This window comes from Eptatretus burgeri, chromosome 16, assembly GCF_056783735.1.
Source record: "Eptatretus burgeri isolate ZD-2024b chromosome 16, Ebu_testis_v1, whole genome shotgun sequence".
Taxonomy (NCBI): Eukaryota; Metazoa; Chordata; class Myxini; order Myxiniformes; family Myxinidae; genus Eptatretus; species Eptatretus burgeri.
In genome coordinates, this window is record NC_140976.1 from 33265051 (window position 1) to 33286754 (window position 21704).

General features: G+C 41.7%; 1 protein-coding gene across 1 annotated transcript in view; it reads right to left on the bottom strand.

Annotated features, from left to right (window-relative positions):
- LOC147010839 (transmembrane protein 132C-like) overlaps nt 1–21704 on the bottom strand; it is a 741813-nt gene that overhangs the window by 136150 nt on the left and 583959 nt on the right. Inside the window, exon 4 of the mRNA XM_085859640.1 lies at nt 6838–7021. Coding sequence (XP_085715766.1) covers nt 6838–7021 — 184 coding nt within the window. The remainder of the gene's footprint in view (nt 1–6837; nt 7022–21704) is intronic.

Below are 21704 nucleotides of genomic sequence, written 5' to 3' on the forward strand. Positions count from 1 at the left end.
TGGTATTGTAATTGCCTACTCATTGCCTAGTCCTTGGTTTGATACCCTGTGGTGCCAAATAGATTTGAACAGATCTACCAATCTGACATGGTGCCAATAGTAGCTGCTGCACCTCGAAGCATGCGGTCTTCTGAATGGGGATATATCGCTGAATCCATGTTGGTTGTGGATGGTAAAGATATCAAGGTATTTTATGAAAAGAGTAAGCCCTTTGAGCACTGTACACTCACCAAATTCCCTGCTTGGATCTGGCTGTGCAATTAACACGACTTAATTGCAGTTATGGGGATTTGGATATGGTACAATTATGAAGGGTCAAATATTCGTCACCTGTGTCACAAGGTAGTCAACCATATAGATCAATTTGGAAGATCCCAATGGCAGAGGTAAATGCATCGTTGAAGCGACAAAGGCTGTGAAACGGGTTAAGAAATGTTGAACCAGGCTGGAGCATCCACGGACAGGAGGGACAATTACCAGTTGGCAATCTGACGTCAGTTGAGAGAAATAAGGACAATATCTCTTGGCTGCCGGGTCGCAATTACTTTGTTGGGGCGTGATGATGCCGCTGATGCTGCGCCCCTATACCAGTACACTGGTACTCATTTCGCCGACCTCGGAAAGATGACAGGCACAGTCAACCACACCTGGTGTTAATTCAGCGGAACACAGGGCTCGAACTCAGGACCCTAAGATCCCAAGCCAGCCACCCTAACCGCTAAGCCAACACCATCAGGAGTCTTATCTGTGGCTAAGCACAACTCATGTACTGCACACCGATAACCGTTGATGACAAATATAAAAGACACAGGCCGTTTCACCTGTCATAGAAGTGTTGTAGCACCGCAGTAGAGTTAATGGCGATCTGGAACCACCAGAATCTTTCCCTACATTCAAGAGGTTAGTTGTATTATTGTGGGATACAAGAGCTTCCTTTAAATGATGAACTCTAATTTTGAACCATATATTCAAACTCTTGTTATTGTTCGTACATTTAAGATTAGTCGCGTGCAAAACAGGGGTTCTGCCACAATACCTAGCAGTATCCCATTTTGTTACCCCATGCGCGATAAAACGAAAAGTGGGGTGAAGCAATTTGTTCACTTCTGTCTGTAAGCCTGGTGTTGGCTTATAACGGTAAAGGTGGTGGGTTTAAGATCTTAGGGTCTTGAGTTTGAGCCCCTGTTGTGCTGTTGAAATAACACAAGGTGGGTTGACTCAGCCTGTCATCCTACCAATGTTGGCAAAATGAGTACAAGCTTATTGGTGCCAAGGGCATTGCATTAGTGGCATAGCTGTGATTCCGTAAAAATGATGCAACCAGCAGCCACAGACTACATACAAAATACCAACAAACAACCTTTGTCTGTCTGTCTGCCTGTCTGTCCACAAATGTTGGTGTATGATCTAGGAACAACTTAACTTAAATTGAATGTCATATTTTGAACATGAATTGGGACACGAATTGGAAAACGAACTTGTCGTTGAGCAGTACTTTGGCTCTGAATTTGTCCCGATGGTGCATGCGCAGAGAGGAGTGAGATAATATTTATATTTTTATTTTATATAAAATATTTGGTATGTCTTCCCGTCTGTCCTTGAAATATATATTTTTTAAAGCGGTGCAGACACTGAATTGACACAAGGGGGAGCTGTAGCGGCCTAGCATCATGAGAAGGAAATGCCATACTGCCCCGCTTCCTTCGGACACGGGTGCGATGTAAATTTTTTTTTACTCTATTTGCCTGTCTGGCAGTCAAACAAAATTGAAAAAAAATCCAAACAGGAAACACTGATTTTAAGGACATTTTTGAGAACACAAACACCAGGCGCTAAGAACTAATGTAACGTGTTAGATAGGGAGGTGTAATAGCCACTGCGACAATGGCGGTAAACATCCCAAATTAATTTTTATATGACCTTTAAAAGCATTATTATATTTCAATTTAATTATATAGTTGAACACTACAGAACACAAATCATCTTGCCATCACTTCCAAAACCTCCAGTTTTACAGTATTTGGACATATTAAATAAGGTGGTGAATCAGACTGCATCAACAGCTATAAACTTATGGATTTTTTTAACATGACCTTTTAAATCACTATTCTATTTCAATTTAATTATATACTTGAACACTGGGTGGGGTAAGGTCCTCTATGTACTCTCGAGTTACCTCCGCCACCGGAGATGAAGGAGGTTATGGTTTCACCACTGTCTGTTTGTCTGTTTGTTTGTGTGCAGGATATCTCAAAAAGTTGGAGATAGATTTGGATGAAACTTGGTGGACATGTTGGATGTGTGACAAGGAAGAATTGATTCAATTTTGGTGAAGATCCGATTTGGGATCCAGATGTGATAATTTTAAAGTGATTCTTCACCATTGAGAGTTCGGGCCAAAAACGATATAGTACTGTATAGCATGATATTTCAAAAATGTATTTGGCCCGATATGTTTTTGTGGATCAGGCATTACGTGGCGGAGGTGTGCGCTCTACTGAGTGCCCTTCTAGTTTTCCAATATGTTACCTCTTTTTTTATGAAACTCAACAAATGGAGTACGGATAGCGGCATGCTGGGATCACGAATACGTGTGAATGGGTGATTATATAGTATGTGTAGTGATTGTCATGTCTGTGAGAGGGCCTCTTCACAAGGTGAATGTGTCATTGGTGTTTGCTCTTTCCTCATTCTAAAACCTCCTTCATCTCTAAAAATATAAAGAAACATTACCCTCTTGATGTCCCTGTGCCTACCCCAGTGTTCTTCTCCCTTCCCTCTCGATCCCCCCACTACTCCACTGTGATTATGTAGCAATAAATTGAAGGATAGAATCAGTGGTGTTTATAAAGCACATGCTTGATGGTCCAAATGTCCTCCTTCGGTATTCAAATTACTTGAACTAGCAGAGTACCTGCCCGATGGGCGGTCTTGTTCCAAGCATGCAACACGTTCTTCTGACGCGGGTACCTTTATTTTGGCGGTGTATAGGCAAGTGACAGCTCCGTGTAGGGAAAAAATTAAAAACCCGGGTTACATGCATGAAGCAAAAACATACCGACTGCTAATTTATCTATAATTCCAGCAATGTGTGTGTGTGTGTGTGTGTGTGTGTGTGTGTGTGTGTGTGTGTGTGTGTGTGTGTGTGTGTGTGTGTGACTGCTGTTTCTCAACAACCACTGGTCCGATCTAATTGAAACTTGCCAGGTATATTGCTGGAGACCTGAGGATGTGCCTTTTCAAGGTTTGATATTAATCGGACAAGTGGTTCCCAAGTTATGGCCATTTATTTACCAAACCAACGACAGGACACATTGCTGCGTAGGCGTGGCTGATGGGGAAAAGATCCTCAGTTACCAATGACAGGACACATTGCTGCGTAGGCGCGGCTGATGGGGAACAGATCCTCAGTTACCAATGACAGGACACGTTGCTGCGTAGGCGTGGCTGATGGGGAACAGATCCTCAGTTACCAATGACAGGACACGTTGCTGCGTAGGCGTGGCCAATGGGGAAAGGGCGCTTTCGTTACCAATGACAGGACACGTTGCTGCGCAGGCGTGGCCATTGTGGAAGAGATCCTTAGTTACCAATGACAGGACACGTTGCTGCGTAGGCGTGGCCATTGGGGAAGAGATCCTCAGTTACCAATGACAGGACACGTTGCTGCGTAGGCGTGGCCATTGGGGAAGAGATCCTCAGTTACCAATGACAGGACACGTTGCTGCGTAGGCGTGGCCATTGGGGAAGAGATCCTTTGTTACCAATGACAGGACACGTTGCTGCGTAGGCGTGGCCATTGGGGAAGAGATCCTCAGTTACCAATGACAGGACACGTTGCTGCGTAGGCGTGGCCAATGGGGAAAGGGCGCCTTAGTTACCAATGACAGGACACATTGCTGCGTAGGCGTGGCCGATGGGGAAAGGGTGCCTTAGTTACCAATGACAGGACACGTTGCTGCGTAGGCGTGGCCGTTGGGGAAGAGATCCTTCATTACCAATGACAGGACACGTTGCTTGGCGTTTTGCACCCACAGTATCTATCTTCTATCTATAATTCCAGCAATCTCTGTTTGTTTGCCTTTTCAAGGTTTGAAATTAATCGGACAAGTGTTTCCCAAGTTATGGCCAAGTTATAGCGCGTTCCCCATTACGGGTTACAACGTACGGACTTCCTGATAGTGATGACTTACTGTATTCTAATAATTTCTCGATTTCTTATGCACATTTATAGATAAACACAATGCCCCAATCCAGTCGTCGTTTACGAGAGTGAAGGAACGGCCTGTGTGGTTGTTTGAAAGTTATTTTTTTGCATGTACGGCTATGCACGTACGGGCACACGAGAGCGAAGGAACGGCCTGTGTGTTTGTTGTTTCTGGCACGCAGTTTGAAAGTCTTTTTCACGTACGGCCACGCACATACGACCACGCATGTACGGGCATGCGAGAGTGAAGCAACGGCCTGTGTGGTTGTTTCTGGCACGCGGTTTGAAAGTTGTTTTTTTTTGCACGTACGGGCACGCACTCGTAATTCAAAACACCTCACTGCACTGGAAAACGTGGGGACAGGAATACTGCACTGTAAATACACGACAGCGTATTAAAAATAAAAATGTCAGACTTGTAATACCCTCCCACACCTGGAGGCGGTGCTAAACGACACATTTACACAGAGAATTTGGGTCCCCTCCCTTAACCCCCCTCCCCCTCTCCAAGACCACCGACAAATATAAAAACACCAAATACACTAATTGGGGTCATGCTGATCCTCTGTAGCAAGTCTGGATGTAATTGGCACAGAACTGTAGAAGCACAAACAAGCAAACAAACGCATAAACAAACATGCAAACAAATACAAAAACACACACACCGGTCCGTGAACTATAGTAACGATGACCTTGTAATATAATAACTGGAAACCAGGGCAGGAGATAAACTGTTTCACCTCCATGTTTAACCGCACAGGTGTCCCCTTCTGAATAATTAAACCTCGCATTGCTTTCCACTTCAATTTACAAATACAGATCTAAGAAGGGTGTTTATAAATCAGGTGAAAACTAAAAGCTACAGTTTAAGTCTGAAATTGCTGATGGAACAGCACATAATTTGTCCAATGGGATGGAAATTGTTTCACCATTGCTGTAACAGGTATTTGTAATTGCAGAGAAAGGGATCCTTGATGTTGGGGAGATGGGCAGAGATGCCTTTTCCACGAGATTCTGTGTATTCACACCGGTGGTGAAACCGCACGGTTGGCTGCTTGGATGTGAACGGACAACGCCTCCCTATGCTTCGTGTAATTAAGGTCGAAATAATGTCTGACGTTCAACTGTGAGGACGTGAAATGAGCAATGTGTATCTTTCAACAAAATGTGACTTCATGCAAAAAATAGAGAGATATATAGATAAATAATTAATCAGTAATATTAATTATGACAACAAATGCAATGTCCAACATGATTGTACAAAGCCTGGTGTTGGATTAGCGGTTAAGCTGCTGGCTTTAGATATCAGGGTGTTAAGTTCGAACTCCGTGCCATTCTGTTAAACAACACCAGGTGGGTAGATTCTGCCTGTCATCCTCCGAGGTACTCAAAATGAGTACCAGGTTACTGGAAACAGGAAAAAGCCTGGTGTTGGCTCAGTGGTTAGGGTGGTGGCTTGCGATCTCAGGATCCTGAGTTCAAGCCCAGTTAGCTGATGAATTAATACACCAGGGGGTTGACTCAGCCTATCATCCTTCCGAGATCGGCGAAATGAGTACCAGTGTGCATTGGCAGAGGGGCACTGCATCAGCGACACAGTCGCTCTTCCAAGAAATGATAGCTACCCCTGCAGCTAAGGTGCCATACGCAAGAAGAAGAAGAAGACTGGAAACATGGGGCAGTTCCATGCTCCCATAGTGGGGCAACTTAGCATAACAATTGTGCATTTTGTGAGGAAAGCACCAAATTTGGTACACTAGTAGCCCATCATATTATGAACAGATTTGGATATTGGGCCATCTCAAAATTTTTGATGGCAGTGGAAAATGGCTGCCACAGCCATCAGCGGCTGAATTTGAGATGGCCCAATATCCAAATTTGTTCATAATATGATAGGCTACTAGTGTGCCAAATTTGGTGCTTTCCTCACAAAATGCACAATTGTTATCCTATATTTAGCTAAGTTGCCCCACTACCAGCAATGATGCAACTAGTAGCCACAGGCTGCATACAAAATAATAATTATTGTGCAAAGGTGCACTTACCTTTTTACCTGCCTAGCCTGCCTCCGATGCCTGACCAGACAATAAGCAGTCACCGTGGTGCTTTGCAGGTGGTGTGTTACATCTCAAAATGTGCCGTCCCTCGGATAGACGTTAAACTGGACGTCACATCTGCTGGCATGAGTTCCTTCGGGAGGACTTGGCAAATCATTGCCGGCACCCTGAACAAATTACAAATTACAAATTCCTGCTCTGACATAGAGGGGGGGGGGGCTCTGCATCAGTGGCACAACCATGTATCCAGCAAGGATGCAAACAATGTATACTCTGCACTTTTTAATGGAGATACATGACTTATCGGAGAGAAGGAGAGTGGGAAATGGGGGGACTAAATAGGTGGGATTTCAAAATAAAGAGACTGAGTGTAATCCTACCTTTCAAGGTAAAGAAATAAGAAGAAGGAAAAACCTTAGAAAGACAAGAAGTTTCCAAAATTAACAAATTGTAGACCGAGAATCGTTGAAACATCAGTAGATGTAGCAAGTCGAATTTTCCCAATGAACGGATCTCGCGACTCAATCAAGCGGTGTGGTATGGACTCAGCAGACACCGAGGACATCTACTCACCGCAGGAAAGGCTCGGATGAACTGTGGTCCTTCCAGGCTCGGGGGCATTTCTGTGATGATGGTGTCGGTGTTTTCTTCTGCTATTTGGCCTGGTCTGTAGACCTGCCAGAGCAAACGTCCTTGCCGTGGTACCGTGTCGTTCTCCATCTTCACTGTTAAGAGAATCACGGTCTCAGTGCCTTGCCTATGTGGACGGATACAAAGAAGGGAATGACATTAAATGTTAATGACTTTTGTCATGCAACCGTTTTGTCTTCAACATCATAATTGGGCTAGGTCTTTTGAAGCAAGGCATAGCATAGCAAACAAATCTTTTGAAGCATAGCAAACAAATCAGCCAATTGTGCAGTTAAATACAGGGCCAACATAACTTTTGGAATTTGTGGCAGTATCCTCAGGGATTCTTACCAAATAAGATTATCCCACAATTGGCTGGGCCTTGAGAACTAATGTGTGCACGGCTTTGTGTCGGGTACACTGATGGATGCAAGCTGTGGATATAGCGGAGCCGAGCATTCTCCGAGATGTGAACCATGCCAAGAAAAATACAATAAGCAAACGTCATGTGTTGTGAGCAATGACCTATGGGAATTGTGCATACAAATATGACGCATTCATTTTTACAGGTGTGGTCATTAAAGCACTGACATTCCTTTTGTGTATTTCTTCCAGGGGAATTTACGTCTGCGCACGACAACGCATGATGGAGAACCTGCTTTTACCGTCGTACCGTTGGTCTTTTCTGACCCAAAAGTACAAATGTCCTCAAAATAATTATCTGCTTTATTTATTTTCCCTGCGCTGCTATGGAGTGGGAGGAATGGTGGAGAAAGGAAGGAAGTCGTACAATTACGTTTAAAAAGTTATCCGAATGAAATACTCACAATTGCTCAAGATGACCAACATTAAAATTCTTCGATAATTAAGTAAATTTAGAGATGGTGGTAAAACATAAATATACTTTTATTTATATGTACAGCCGCTTATAGAGGTACAGGTACGATAGCCCAGAGGTATGCATACTCACCTTAGAGCTGTTTCGCCTGGGTTTGAATCCACACCCAGCTATAAACTGTTACATTGGTGTTTCTCAAGTGGGGCGATACATCATAACCTATGCACCATCCATCGGGAGGACATTAAACAGGAGGGCCAATCTGCCAGAATTGGTCGCTGGTGGATGGTAGATAATCCACAATGTCTTTCGTGAAGAGTAGGCGAGTTACCGTGGCTACCTTGAACAGATTACAAATTCCTTCAATGACTGACCATTGGGGAAGAAACTGCAAACCACTGCCTAATCACTGATCCACCCAAAATAACCAACCTGCCCAGAATAACCAAACCAGAAACCACCCAGCATGACCAAACTACCAAACATGACCAAACCACTGCCTAATCACTGATCCACCCAAAATAACCAACCCGCCAAGGATAACCAAACCAGAAACCATCCAGTATGAGCAAACCACCCAGCATGACCAAACCACCCAGCATGACCAAACCACCCAGCACGACCAAACCACCCAGCATGACCAAACCACCGAGCCTAATCACTGAACCACCCAAAATAACCAACCCGCCCAGGATAACCAAACCAGAAACCACCCAGCATAACCAAACCACCCAGCATGACCAAACCACCAAACATGACCAAACCACTGAACCTAATCACTGAACCACCCAAAATAACCAACCCACCCAGGATAACCAAACCAGAAACCACCCAGCATGACCAAACCACCCAGCATGACCAAACCACCCAGCATGACCAAACCACCCAGCATGACCAAACCACCTAGCATAACCAAACCACCCAAAATAACCAAACCACCCAGCATGACCAAACCACCAAACATGACCAAACCACTGAACCTAATCACTGAACCACCCAAAATAACCAACCCACCCAGGATATCCAAACCAGAAACCACCCAGCATGACCAAACCACCAATCATGACCAAACCAACAAACATGACCAAGCCACCAAACATGACCAAACCACCGAACCTAATCACTGAACCACCCAAAATAACCGAACCCGCCCAGGATAACCAAACCAGAAACCACCCAGCATGACCAAACCACCAAACATGACCAAACCACCGAGCCTAATCACTGAACGACCCAAAATAACCGAACCCGCCCAGGATAACCAAACCAGAAACCACCCAGCATGACCAAACCACTGAACATGACCAAACCACTGAACCTAATCACTGAACCACCCAAAATAACCAACCCAACCAGGATAACCAAACCAGAAACCATCCAGCATGACCAAACCACCCCCCCATAATTAAACCACGCACTATAATTGCCTCAATCAACTGACAGTGATTATTGCATAATTTGATTTTATCCTTTATTATTGTTATTTTTTTTACACAGATTTCCTGAAAGTTACGGGGCCTTTTCCCATCCATATACAGAGACACTTTTTTGCATCTATTTGTATTCAGCAAGCGTTAATTAGCAACTTGAGCCCCATGCACGAACGGCTGATTGACCTTTTCCTGTTCACAGGTGTTGTCTGCCTTTGAGGGTCTCCTCTCATCCTCTTGGCCCCAGGAAGCTGGTCTTGCCAATGTGTCAGCATCTTTAGTCCAAAGGTTGTCCCGTTTTTTTTTATTGATGACCTGCCAGCTTCTCTGGGAAATGCTTTTACAACTTTACTTACTTCTATTTTACGTTGTAAACTTCCCCACTCCCGTGACAGGTTGTCAATTACAGTTTGACCATCTGCCAGCGTGGATAAGTCAAAGCATTAGTCAAAAAGCGAAGAAAATTGCATTCGACCAAGATAAATTTCACATTACTCTTCCTCGCTCCTGAAAAATATAACACCGCTGGTAATGCTGAAACAGAAATGTATAATCATTGAGACAGACTATATCTTGAAGAACCACTATTTACACTTTATAACCATTCTGGCCAAGAAAGGTCTTCATGGACACAAGGTGGCCAACATGTCTGGTGTTGGCTTAATGATTAGGGTGGTGGGCCTGTGTTCCTTGGATCCTGAGTTCAAATCCCACTCGGTTGTTGAATTAATACCAGGTGGGGTTGACTGCCTGCAATCCTTCTGAGTTCGGTAAAATGAGTGACAGCTTGCTGGTATACTGTGCCGGAGTGGCAACCTGTCCAGGATGGCGCACAATAGCTAAGGAGACTGCTTAGGTAGCACCAGCGCTCTGCACAGAGTATGGTCCCAATGGATGGATGGATGGTGGCCAACTGTATGCCCAATCCGTAATGTAAAATTGGAATAATGCCAGGGTAAAGGTCTGCTCTGAAGACTTGTGGTGGCTTAACAATTAAGATGGCTGGATCTTAAAGGTCCTGAGTTCAAGGCCCTGTCATGAGATAGATAACACCAGGTGGGTTGACTTAGCCTGTCATCCTTCCGAGGTTGGCAAATGAGTAGCAGCTGTGGGAAAAATGAGCCATTCAAGTATCATGCGTCGGAGCGGTGACCCATCCAGGATTGTGCCCCCTTAACCAATGAAATTGCCTCAGTAGCCCAATGTGCTTCATGGCGCGAAAGGAATTGCTATTATTAAAGGCCTGCTCTGAGAATGCTGCAGTAGGTTTTCTAATGCTTACACTGCAGATGGGTTATTATTGAGTTACTATCGAGTTCTGTCAAGTCGTGGCAGACTTCTGGTGACATTCATTATCAGATTTCTCCAAACATCCCTATCCTGCACTGCTTTCAGTAGGTCTGGCAGACAGACACAGCGTGGTTGTAGCCTATACCCAATCCATCTGGCACATTCAAGGTCTGCCCCTTCCCATTCTTCCCTCAACCACACCCAGCACGGTTTACTTCTCAAGACTTTCATTTTCTGATGTGATGTGTCCAAAGTATGAGAGTTTCTGTTTTATAATCCGCGATACTGATATACATGGTGGTGGAATTACCTCTGCCACCGAAGGAGGATGGAGGTTATGTTTTCACCCGTGTCTGTTTGTTTGTCTACCTATGAGTGGGATATCTCAAAAAGTTGTGGACGGATTCGAAAGAAACTTGGTGGACAGGTTGGGTGTGTGACAACGACGAATTGATTCGATTTTGGTGAAGCTCCAGTTCCGCATCCAGATACTGGAATTTTTTAAAATTCTATAAGTGATTCCTCACCAATGAGAGATGGGGGCCAAAACGGCATATAGAATGATATTTCAAAAACTTGTGGACGAGTGATGACAAAACGATGAGGATGAGTTGGGTAGGTGGCAAGAAGTTGGTTAGATTTTGGTTAAGGTCCACATACACATCATGGCTCCTCGCAAAGGACTTTGCAGTCTTTGGGCAATGGAGATTCAGAGATCACCTGCTACACTCTCACCTTCCATGAGTGATTGTTTATTGTTCATTTGGAGGATCTGGATGACAAAAATTATGTTCACTTTTTTATACTTCGATATAATTGTACTTAAGACCCGATATTTATGGATTATCAGATGTTGTAAAAAGTGATTTTTGATGTGGAAATTTAAGGGGTTTGTGTGGTTCCTTAACAGACTGTCCATCCCATTTTGAATGTTCTGTTCCAAGTGTTCGATATTATTGGAGCCGTCATTGATTTCCTTCTTCAATGATGTAAATATTATCCATATCCGATAAATAATGACCTTATTATGGAATTGTAATCACTATAACGATTGAGGAAAATGTTGGATCGAATGTTCAAATGAACTCTTCGAAAGCCACATAGTTACTGCAGTTGTGATGTTTGATCATGGTACCTGATGTAGACATGTCAATATTGGTGATGGCAACTTTACTGCGGTCGGTGTGTCTTTCCTTCAGATAACGTTGACCCATACCATCCAAACCTGAACAATGGATCAACTGGAGACGGCAAAGAGGAGAAGGCACGGGGATAGTGAAGACTTCGAGTCGAGAAAGAAAGAAGATTGTGTGCTTCACTTCAGCGCTTCAAAGTGTGAACATTTCACATTCTTCTCTGAAACAACGTATGCTGACAAAAGACAAAAGTCTGCACGATAAACGATTCACGGCACGCACAACCACCAGGCTGTGCATCAAGGATGGAAGACACCGGTAAAGTAATACCCAAGGCATACAAGGAGAACCAAGGATACCACAGAGACTGTTATCAATGTTTTACAATGAACAGAAACAGGTTGGCCAAGTCTAATGAATCGAATCCTGAACCATCATGCTCATCACGTGGCTCAAGAAGATCCTTAGCAGATGGAGCCAAACAGATACTCAAGCTCAACTGCATATTTTATAACAAAGAAGGTCGTAAATAGACAAAGACCAAGGGGTTATAGACAACTAAAGCTACTTCAAGATTTTAATTTGATGGAGGGGAAACTATCAAAGAAATAGCAGTTATGAAAAAGAATGAAAGGCTTCTTGTGCAGATCAGAGGATTGGACTTCTTTGCTTGTGAAGCACATGACCTAAAGTCTTCACTATACCTGCACTTTCTCTTATTTGTCGTCTCCATTTGATCCATCATTTAGCTTTGGACGGTATGGGTCAACATGATCTGTAGGGAAGAAATACCGACCCTCGTATAGCGGCCACCACCAATAGTTATGAGTCTACATTAGGTACCATGATGTAAAATCACAACTGCAGCAACTATGTCGCTTCATAGAGTTCATTTGAAAATTCAATCCAAAATTTTTCTCAATCGTTATCGTGATGGCAATTCTATAATCAGGTCATTATTTATCGGATATGGATAATATTTACATCATTGAAGAAGTATATCAATGACAGCTCCAATAATATAGAAAACTTGGAACAGAACATTCAAAATGGGATGGACAGTCTGTTAAGGAACCACACAAACACCTTAAATTTCAACATGAAAAATTACTTTTTACAACATCTGATAATCCATAAATATCGGGTCGAAAGTGCAATTGTATCGAAATATATAAAAGTGGACGTAATTTTTCTCATCCAAAGCCTCCGAATGAACAATAAACAATCACTCATGCAAAGTTAGAGTGTATAGTAGTAGGTGATCTCTGAATCTCCATCACCCGGAGACTGCAAACTCATTCGCGAGGAGCCATGATGTGGATAAACTGCACGATGATGTAATCTCAATATCTCGGCTGTGTGCACTGAAAAATCGTCACAAGCTATCAAGTTTCCTCCCTCTAATAGATACGGTAGATTAAACAGTAGGCTACTTAAGGTTACGTATAAATAATCAGAATACGTCCTGTTAATTTGATTGAGTAATTCGATGAAGTGTTTGCTTTGACTCTTTATCATTGTGACTGCATGACTCTGCTCGGATCAATATTTAACAGAAATGCACATTTGATACACCATCGAACGGGCAATTGAATAACCTTTTAAATGATATGCAACATTCAACGAACAGTGTATTCAAACTGAGACAGGAGGCTGCTAAGCAACCATACCCCAAAATTTCAGAGTACAAAAATCGCTTCGCGTGATTAAGGGTACCTATCAATAAAAAGTACAATTCCATCCCAAGATATTTCGTGCGACCCAGGACATCCCAAGGAACAAAAATATACCAACAAAGTGCATTACTGGGAAGTTTGGGGGGGGGGTGCATTGTAGTCCTGCGATAAGTGGGATACAGAACATAAACTGCGCAGCCTTGCGGAGGTATGCGCTCTACCGAGTGCCTTTCTAATTTCTTCAAGCACTGATTTGTTTCTTCCTCTTGCTGTCCGTGAAATTTTTTAACATTAATCTCCAACACCACATTTCAAAACCATCAATCTTCTTCCATTATTTTCCATTTTCCTGACTCACATCCATACATTGCAACTGGGAATACCAGAGCATTCTCATCTCCTCTTGGTTTGTTTTGTCAAATCTTTGTCTTTTCAGATCTTTGTCAAACCTGACATTGCTGTTCTCTCAAATGCTAACTCTATTAATTTCTTCTTTACAGTCTCCACTCACTTCAACCTGAAAACACAGGAAAATGAAACTTTCCATGATTTACAGTTCCTATAGAAAGTCTACACCCCCTTTAAAAAATTTCACCTTTTGTTGCCTTCCTTATAGCCTGGAAGTAAATGGCATTAAATCAGAATTTTCCTCCATAATTTACACATCGTAACCCACGACTTCCAAGTGAAAAATATAAATGAAAAAAGTGAAGGAAGAATAATCACCAAGTTGATCGGAATGAAGAAAAGCTCTTTGGTTTATGGACTGTTCTCCATTTTGCTTGATTTTTGAAACACTAGTATCCCATTTTTGATACATAGCAATGGAAAAGGGAAGCGAAAATAGACAATGGCTTCAATTAATTGAGCTTTTCCAGATAATGGTAAAATTACGCGACTGGCAACACTCTCTTAAGGATAGGATTGTTATGCAGTGAAAATTGATTTCTATGGAATGGTAAATGGGTCAGGAGGTAATGTACGAGCAAGCAGCAGGAAAAGATGTACAATAATTTTTATTAATGGTTGAGCAAGATCGCAACTTGTATTATTATTATTTTTTCGGCTCATGGATCGATCATGGGGGAAATACACCATTGGTGCCTCTAACAGAGAGGGACGCTTTTAATGTGTCTTTCGGGAGGGGGAGGGGGCAGTGTGAGGACGATCTGTACATATTTGGCCAAAGTCCGATCAAACATGGTCTTTTTGAGAAAAATGTGCAAGTTATTACCTTCCAACATTTTCTTCCAATGTGACAAAACCTACCTTCCGACCCGGACATAAATTGTCAGATTTTTGCATCACAAGGGGCATCGTCCCTCGGATAGACATTAAGCCAGGTGCCCCATTTGCTAGCATTGGTTAGTGAACAAAAATATCCAACGGTGTCTTTCACAAACAGGCAAAGTGTAGGAAAGTTATTTCCTGCACCCTAAACAAATTACAAGATTCCTGCCCCAACTTAGCACTCCTGCTGGAGAGGATCAGGCACCAGCAGCAAAAGGATTTCTCAATCGAATTTCATGACAACACATCATTTTATCGAAGGAGGTAGTGACCGTAGGAACATACGATGTATGATGATGACGTGTGGTGTACGTGGATGCTGCGAGGAGAATGTGCAGCATCGACGAAGGACCAAGAGTCCATTTCCTGTTAAGGATTCCACTTCTGTTGACTTGTATCATGTCGAATAATGAAATGTTCCCTGTGGAAAAAATTCTGCTACTTCTAAGGCTCAGTAAAACACCATGAGATGAAGAGTTTGGTGATAGCATTAAGTACATGCACAAGGCTTATCTATTATACATGCAATTATTACACGCATAGATAAGCCTTATGCAAGTAGTTATTACTTTTTTGTTTTGGATTTTGTGCAATTGAATGAAAAACATTAATAACAAGAAAACGAGCAATCAGAGATTGCAGACCCTTGCCAGTATTTCTTTTGTGTGGTGTATTTTGTGTGGTGTTTGTGTACTGATGTGTTACGTAATTAATGAGACATAATTAGAACTACCACTTTATAACTTCTGGCAGTGATTACCGGGTACCAAGACGTCCCGCTTTGATGCAACCGTGCTTTGATTGGACACCTGACCCTGAACCATGAGTTTTTTTAAAATATTATTATTCATTATTCAATTGAATTTAGAATGGGATTAAAATAAACTAAATTCAAATAAAATGTAAGACCAAATAGATATCGTCCTGCATTGGAGTTATCAGAAGGAACCCAAGAAAGTAAAAAAGCAAAGACGAAGTCATCAGGAGGAACCTGGATAGGATTCACATTTCAGCTGCTGCTCCTCTACCCTCAAACATATCCAGGCACAGCCAAGTGAGCGTTATTCAAAAATAAATAAATAAATAAAACCATGTCAAAAACATTAAAAAATTGTGGCTGCCAGACCATGTGTCCAATCAAGTTGAAATTTAAAACATAAATTCCCCATCACTCCTAGATCATAAATTTAAAGTTCCACTTCGATTGATTAAGCAGTTCCAGAGAAAACATGATTTAATATTTTCTTCAATCCAATATGGCTGCCAAACTATGTGACCTATCAAATATTCCTTAACAAACTTGTAAACCCATGGCTTGGGGACCATTTATGTGAAGTTTCCATACTGATTTTTCATATGTAGCATTTTCATATGTATACAAACAATATTTTTCATACTGATCATATGTAGCATTATACATTTACAATTATGACGTCATAAGGAAGGCAACTATGATGTGTTAAAAGATCACATTCATTCCACATGAGGTGTACTTGCCATGTGCCAAGTTTCAATTATTTGCTTGCTGCAGTTTCAGAGAAACATAGAGCTCCAATTATTTTCCGTTTTTCCAACATGGCTGCCACACCACGTGACCTGTGACGTCATAATTCTCTTTAAAACATTCTACATGAGTAGTCACACCTATTGTGAAAATTTCGACTCAATCTGACAAGCGGTTGTGGAGAAAAACTCAAAAGTTCTGTGCGGGCAAACAAACAAACAAACAAACAAAGAGACAACCAACCAGACAGACGGATCCAAACGCAACACCCTTTCCTTCGGCGAGGGTAATAAGAATTAATATATAGATATTTATATTTATATTTATATTTATACACAGGGTGATCATAAAGTCCATGGGCACCTGCGAATATGAATGAATGTTTTTCTCTTCCCACAGGATTAACTAAGTCACAGATGAAAATGGCTCTGACTCTCAAAGCAAGGATGTTCTTCGTGGAATTTGTGTTTAGAAGTACAGGACAATACACAGAAGAGCAATGAAGGTTTGTGAAAAAATTTCCCAACATGAAGGCACCGTGTTGGACACAATTCCCCCCCCCCCCCGATCTCCAGATACACTCCCCCGATCTGCATTGGACATAGTCATGCGTCTGATGTGTAAACGACGAATGTGGTCATCATTGGTTCGATATTTATCAGTTTGCTGTCCTGATGAGGGCAAATAAGTCTGAAATCTGGATAGGCGGCTGCATTTGTTGTTTAACTGCTGTTGATTTTGTAATCATTGTTTGTTTCACAGGGTCGCCAGGCAGAGGCCTCCGGGTTGGAGGTGATGATTTGGTGTAGGACAACAACCAATGGCGATTGGGGGAGTGCTCGCCACACTTCACATGTTTTGATTTACCCGCCAATCGCATCACGTGATTTTTGGTTTAATTGTTTGCATAAGTGGGAACAATTGTCTGCGTGGCAGACAGATGGTTGTTCTTTGTGCATTACATAGTTTTACCGTGTGAGACATAATCCGCAGAGATGGTCATCACAACAGTCAGGAGATGCGTTTGATGTTTGTGTGTGTGTGTGTGTGTATAAATATATATATATATATATATATATATATATATATATATATATATATATATATCTATATATATATATATATATATATATATCTATCTATCCCTGTGTCATAAGAGGCGACCAGGGTTGCGTCAGGAAGGGCATCCGGCGTAAAACATGTGCCAAATCACTATTCGGATCATAATGGATGATCCTCTGTGGCGACCCCTAACGGGAGCAGCCGAAAGAAGAAGAAGAAGATATATGCAATATATACATTATATATATGTATGTATGTATATATGTATATATATATATATATATATATATATATATATATATATAGTTATATATATATATATATATATATATATATATATATATATATATATATATATATATGTATGTACATACACTGATGAGCCAAAACATTATGACCACTGACAGGTGAAGTGAATTACATTGATTATCTTGTTACAATGGTACCTGTCAAGGGGTGGGATATATTCGGCAGCACGTGAACAGTCAGTTCTTGAAGTTGATGTGTTGGATGCAGGAGAAATGGGCAGAAGTAAAGACGTGAACGACTTTGACAAGGGCCAAATTGTTATGGCCAGACGACTGGGTCAGAGCATCTCTGAAATGGCAAGGCTTGTGGGGTGCTCCCGGTCAGCAGTGGTGAGTACCGACCGACAGTGGTCTGAGGAGAGACAAACCACAAACCGGCGAAAGGGTGTTGGGCACCCAAGGCTCATCGATGCGCGAGGGCAACGAAGGCTATCCCATCTGGTCCGAACCGACAGAAGGTCTACTGTGGCACAAGTCAGAAAATTTTAATTGTGGTCATGGGAGGAATGTGTCACAATCCACAGTGCATCACACCCTGCTGCGTATGGGGCTGCGTAGCCGCAGACCGGTCAGAGTGCCCATGATGACCCCTGTACACCATCGAAAGCGCCTTCAATGGGAACACGAGCGTCGGAACTAGACTTTGGAGCAATGGAAGAAGGTCGCCTGGTCCGATGAGTCCCGTTTTTTTTAGATCACGTGGATGGCCGTGTACGTGTGTGCCGTTTACCTGGGGAAGTGATATCACCAGGATGCACTGTGGGAAGACGACAAGCCGGTGGAGGGAGTGTGATGCTCTGGGCAATGATCTGCTGGGAAACCCTGGGTCCGGCCATTCATGTGGACATCAATTTGACACGTGTCACCTACCTAAACATCGCTGCAGTCCAGGTACACCCCTTCATGGCAATGGTATTCCCTGATGGCAGTGGCCCCTTTCAGTAGGATAATGCGCCCTGCCACACTGCACACATTGTTCAGCGATGGTTTGAGGAACATGATGAAGTGTTCACGGTGTTGCCCTGACCTCCAAATTCTCCAGATCTCAATCGGATTGAGAATCTGTAGGATGTGCTGGACCGACAAGTCTGATCCACGGCGGCTCCATCTCGCAACTTACAGGAATTGAAGGATCTACTGCTAATGTTTTGGTACCAGATACCACAGGACACCTTCAGGGGTCTTATAAAGTCCATGCCTCGGCAGGTCGGCGCTGCTTTGGTGGCACATGGAGGACCAATATATACAGCATATTAGGCAGGTGGTCATGTTTTGGCTGATCAGTGTATATATGTGTGTGTGTGTATATATATATATATATATATATATATATATATATATATATATATATATATATATATATATATATATATATATATATATATATATATATATATATATATATATATATATATATATATATATATATATATATATATATATATATATATATATATATATATATATATATATATATGTATATATATATATATATATATATATATATATATATATATATATATGTATGTGTATATATATATATATATATATATATATATATATATATATATATATATATATATATATATATATATGTATATATGTGTATATATATATATATATATATATATATATATATATATATATATATATGTATATATATATATGTATATATATGTATATATGTGTATATATATATATATATATATATATATATATATATATATATATATATATATATATATATATATATATATATATATATATATATATACATACAGGACACCTTCAGGGGTCTTATAAAGTCCATGCCTCGGCAGGTCGGCGCTGCTTTGGTGGCACATATATATATATATATATATATATATATATATATATATATATATATATATATATATATATATATATATATATATATATATATATATATATATATATATATATATATATATATATATATATATATATATATATATATATATATATATATATATATATATATATATATATATATATGTATATATCCAGAGACATGACAGAAGAGACACCATGATTGAAAAAAATATATATTTATTGAACATTTGAAGTATATTTGATTCATTTTAATACATACACGAGTATTTTGTAGACTTGCCATTTGCAGATTTCAATGCTTTTACTCTTTCAGGCATAGAACTAACGAGTTCCAAATTTTTCACTTGTGGGACTTCTGCCCAGGCTTCACCCAAAGGGTTTGTCAATCCTGCCTATGATGTTGGTTTCTTGGACTTTTTCCGCACAGCTCGATCCAATATGGCCCAGAGGTGTTCAATGGGATTCATGTCAGGAGACATGGAAGAAGGGGCTTGATCCCATTTCTGGCCTGCCATTCTATGGTCTTTTTTGCAGTCTGGCACAGAGCTCAATCTTCCATAAACAAAGTGTTGTTTTTGACCATCTGATGAGTGGAGAAGACAGGGAGAAGTCCATCCTCAAGGATAGAAATATGTGTCAAAGAGATGATGTTGCCAACACACTCCACAAGCTCTGACCGACCAGTGCTCCAGATTGCTTCATACACCATCACTGAAAAACCACCTTGTTTGACAATTGGCTGCCATCAGTTCAAAGAGAACACTTGACTGGGAAGTCTCCATACCCATACGTGTTCACTTTCAGAAAATTGAGCAAATTGGATCTCATCTGAAAAAATGACAGTTTGACAAAACTCCAAGGGTCTGGTGGCCATCTTGTCAGCCCATTAATTTCTCCTGTGAACGTTGGCTGCTCTCCCATTGTAGCCCAGTTGATGAAGGTACTGCACGGCAGTTCTTGAGCTGACTTGGACCTGCTCTGCAACATCTGCTGCCTTGCAATGGGGAGTTTTCTCAATGGACCACTTGACAGCTCGAATGCACCTTTCTGAGGGCCCAGATTGACCAGAACGGGAAGCTGTGAATTCCTTGCCTTCGCTGGTGAATTGCACAATCACCCAATTGACCATAGAAAGCGGAATGCCAAGGTTCTGAGCTATCTGACGCTGGCCGACTCCACCTTCCAATTGGCCAGCAATTTGTCCTCTTTGAAAATCACAAAGCTCGTATGCTCCCTGAGTTTGAGGCATCAATAATTGTCATACACGACCCAGGAAGTCGTTTCTGCCAATAAGCAGTTGAATATTAGGACAAATCACTGAGTAAAATTGCATTATACAGATGAAATGATTAAATTTGAGGTGTCTACTTACACATATATATATATATATATATATATATATATATATATATATATATATATATATATATATATATATATATATATATATATATATATATATATATATATATATAGTGTTGCGGTTGTGGAAATTCGCAAACCACCATTCAGGTCCCGTAGGTGAGATATCTCTGTAAGTACGTGTGTAGTTAGCCCCAAACCTGTTGTTTAGAGGGAATAAATGTGATTCATTCGGGCTGCGATGCTTTGAGATAGCCGTTTTTCTGTTCTATCTTTATTTTGAACCAACCAGGTCTCAACCGCCATCACACAACAACCACCAACCACAACGCCGCTTCACAACAACAACAACGCCAACAGCCACGATCTTTACCTTCACAACTTGCTCCTGCAAACATCGCATCACCGCCATTCCAAACGGCACCATGGCCATAAACCACCACCATAAAACCCTCCACCACCTTCACCTCTCTCCTTCTGTGGCCATTCCCGCACCACCTGTGAGCACCGAGCGTCGGGCTGTCCTGGGCTCGTACAAGGTACGCGCCGAGCCGCGAGTGCAAAATGCGGCCTTTCCGAGGAGAATGCGGATCAGGAATGCTCCATGCCCACTTCTGATTGGTCCAATCAGCAAGCACGGGGCAGTTTGGCCCCGCCTCCAGGTGCGTCTGTGTGGAATCGAGATATGCAAATTCTAGGATCAGGGGAGATTCACACCCCTTTTTCTCCGTCCAATGGGCGAGCGTGACTCCACCCCCGAGCTCATCTGGATCCGGAAATTTGCATATGGGTTCTCCTGCCAGCCTATAAAGCGTCGAGCGCAAGGCGAATCTAGGGAGAGTCAGTTTGGAAGAGCGGAGAGTGGCAGAAAAGCGAAGAGAGTTTTGGGGCAGAGAGAAAGAAGAGTTATTGCGCAAGAGTTGTTGTTGCGAGGCAGTCAAGTCGGGTTGGAGCGCGGAGTGGAGTCGGGAGGTGAGGGCGTCCAGGTGGTTTTCAGCAGTCAGCTGAGGAGAATTGGGGGAAGAGTCCGAGGAGCTCGGGTCTGAGGCAAGGAAGACGG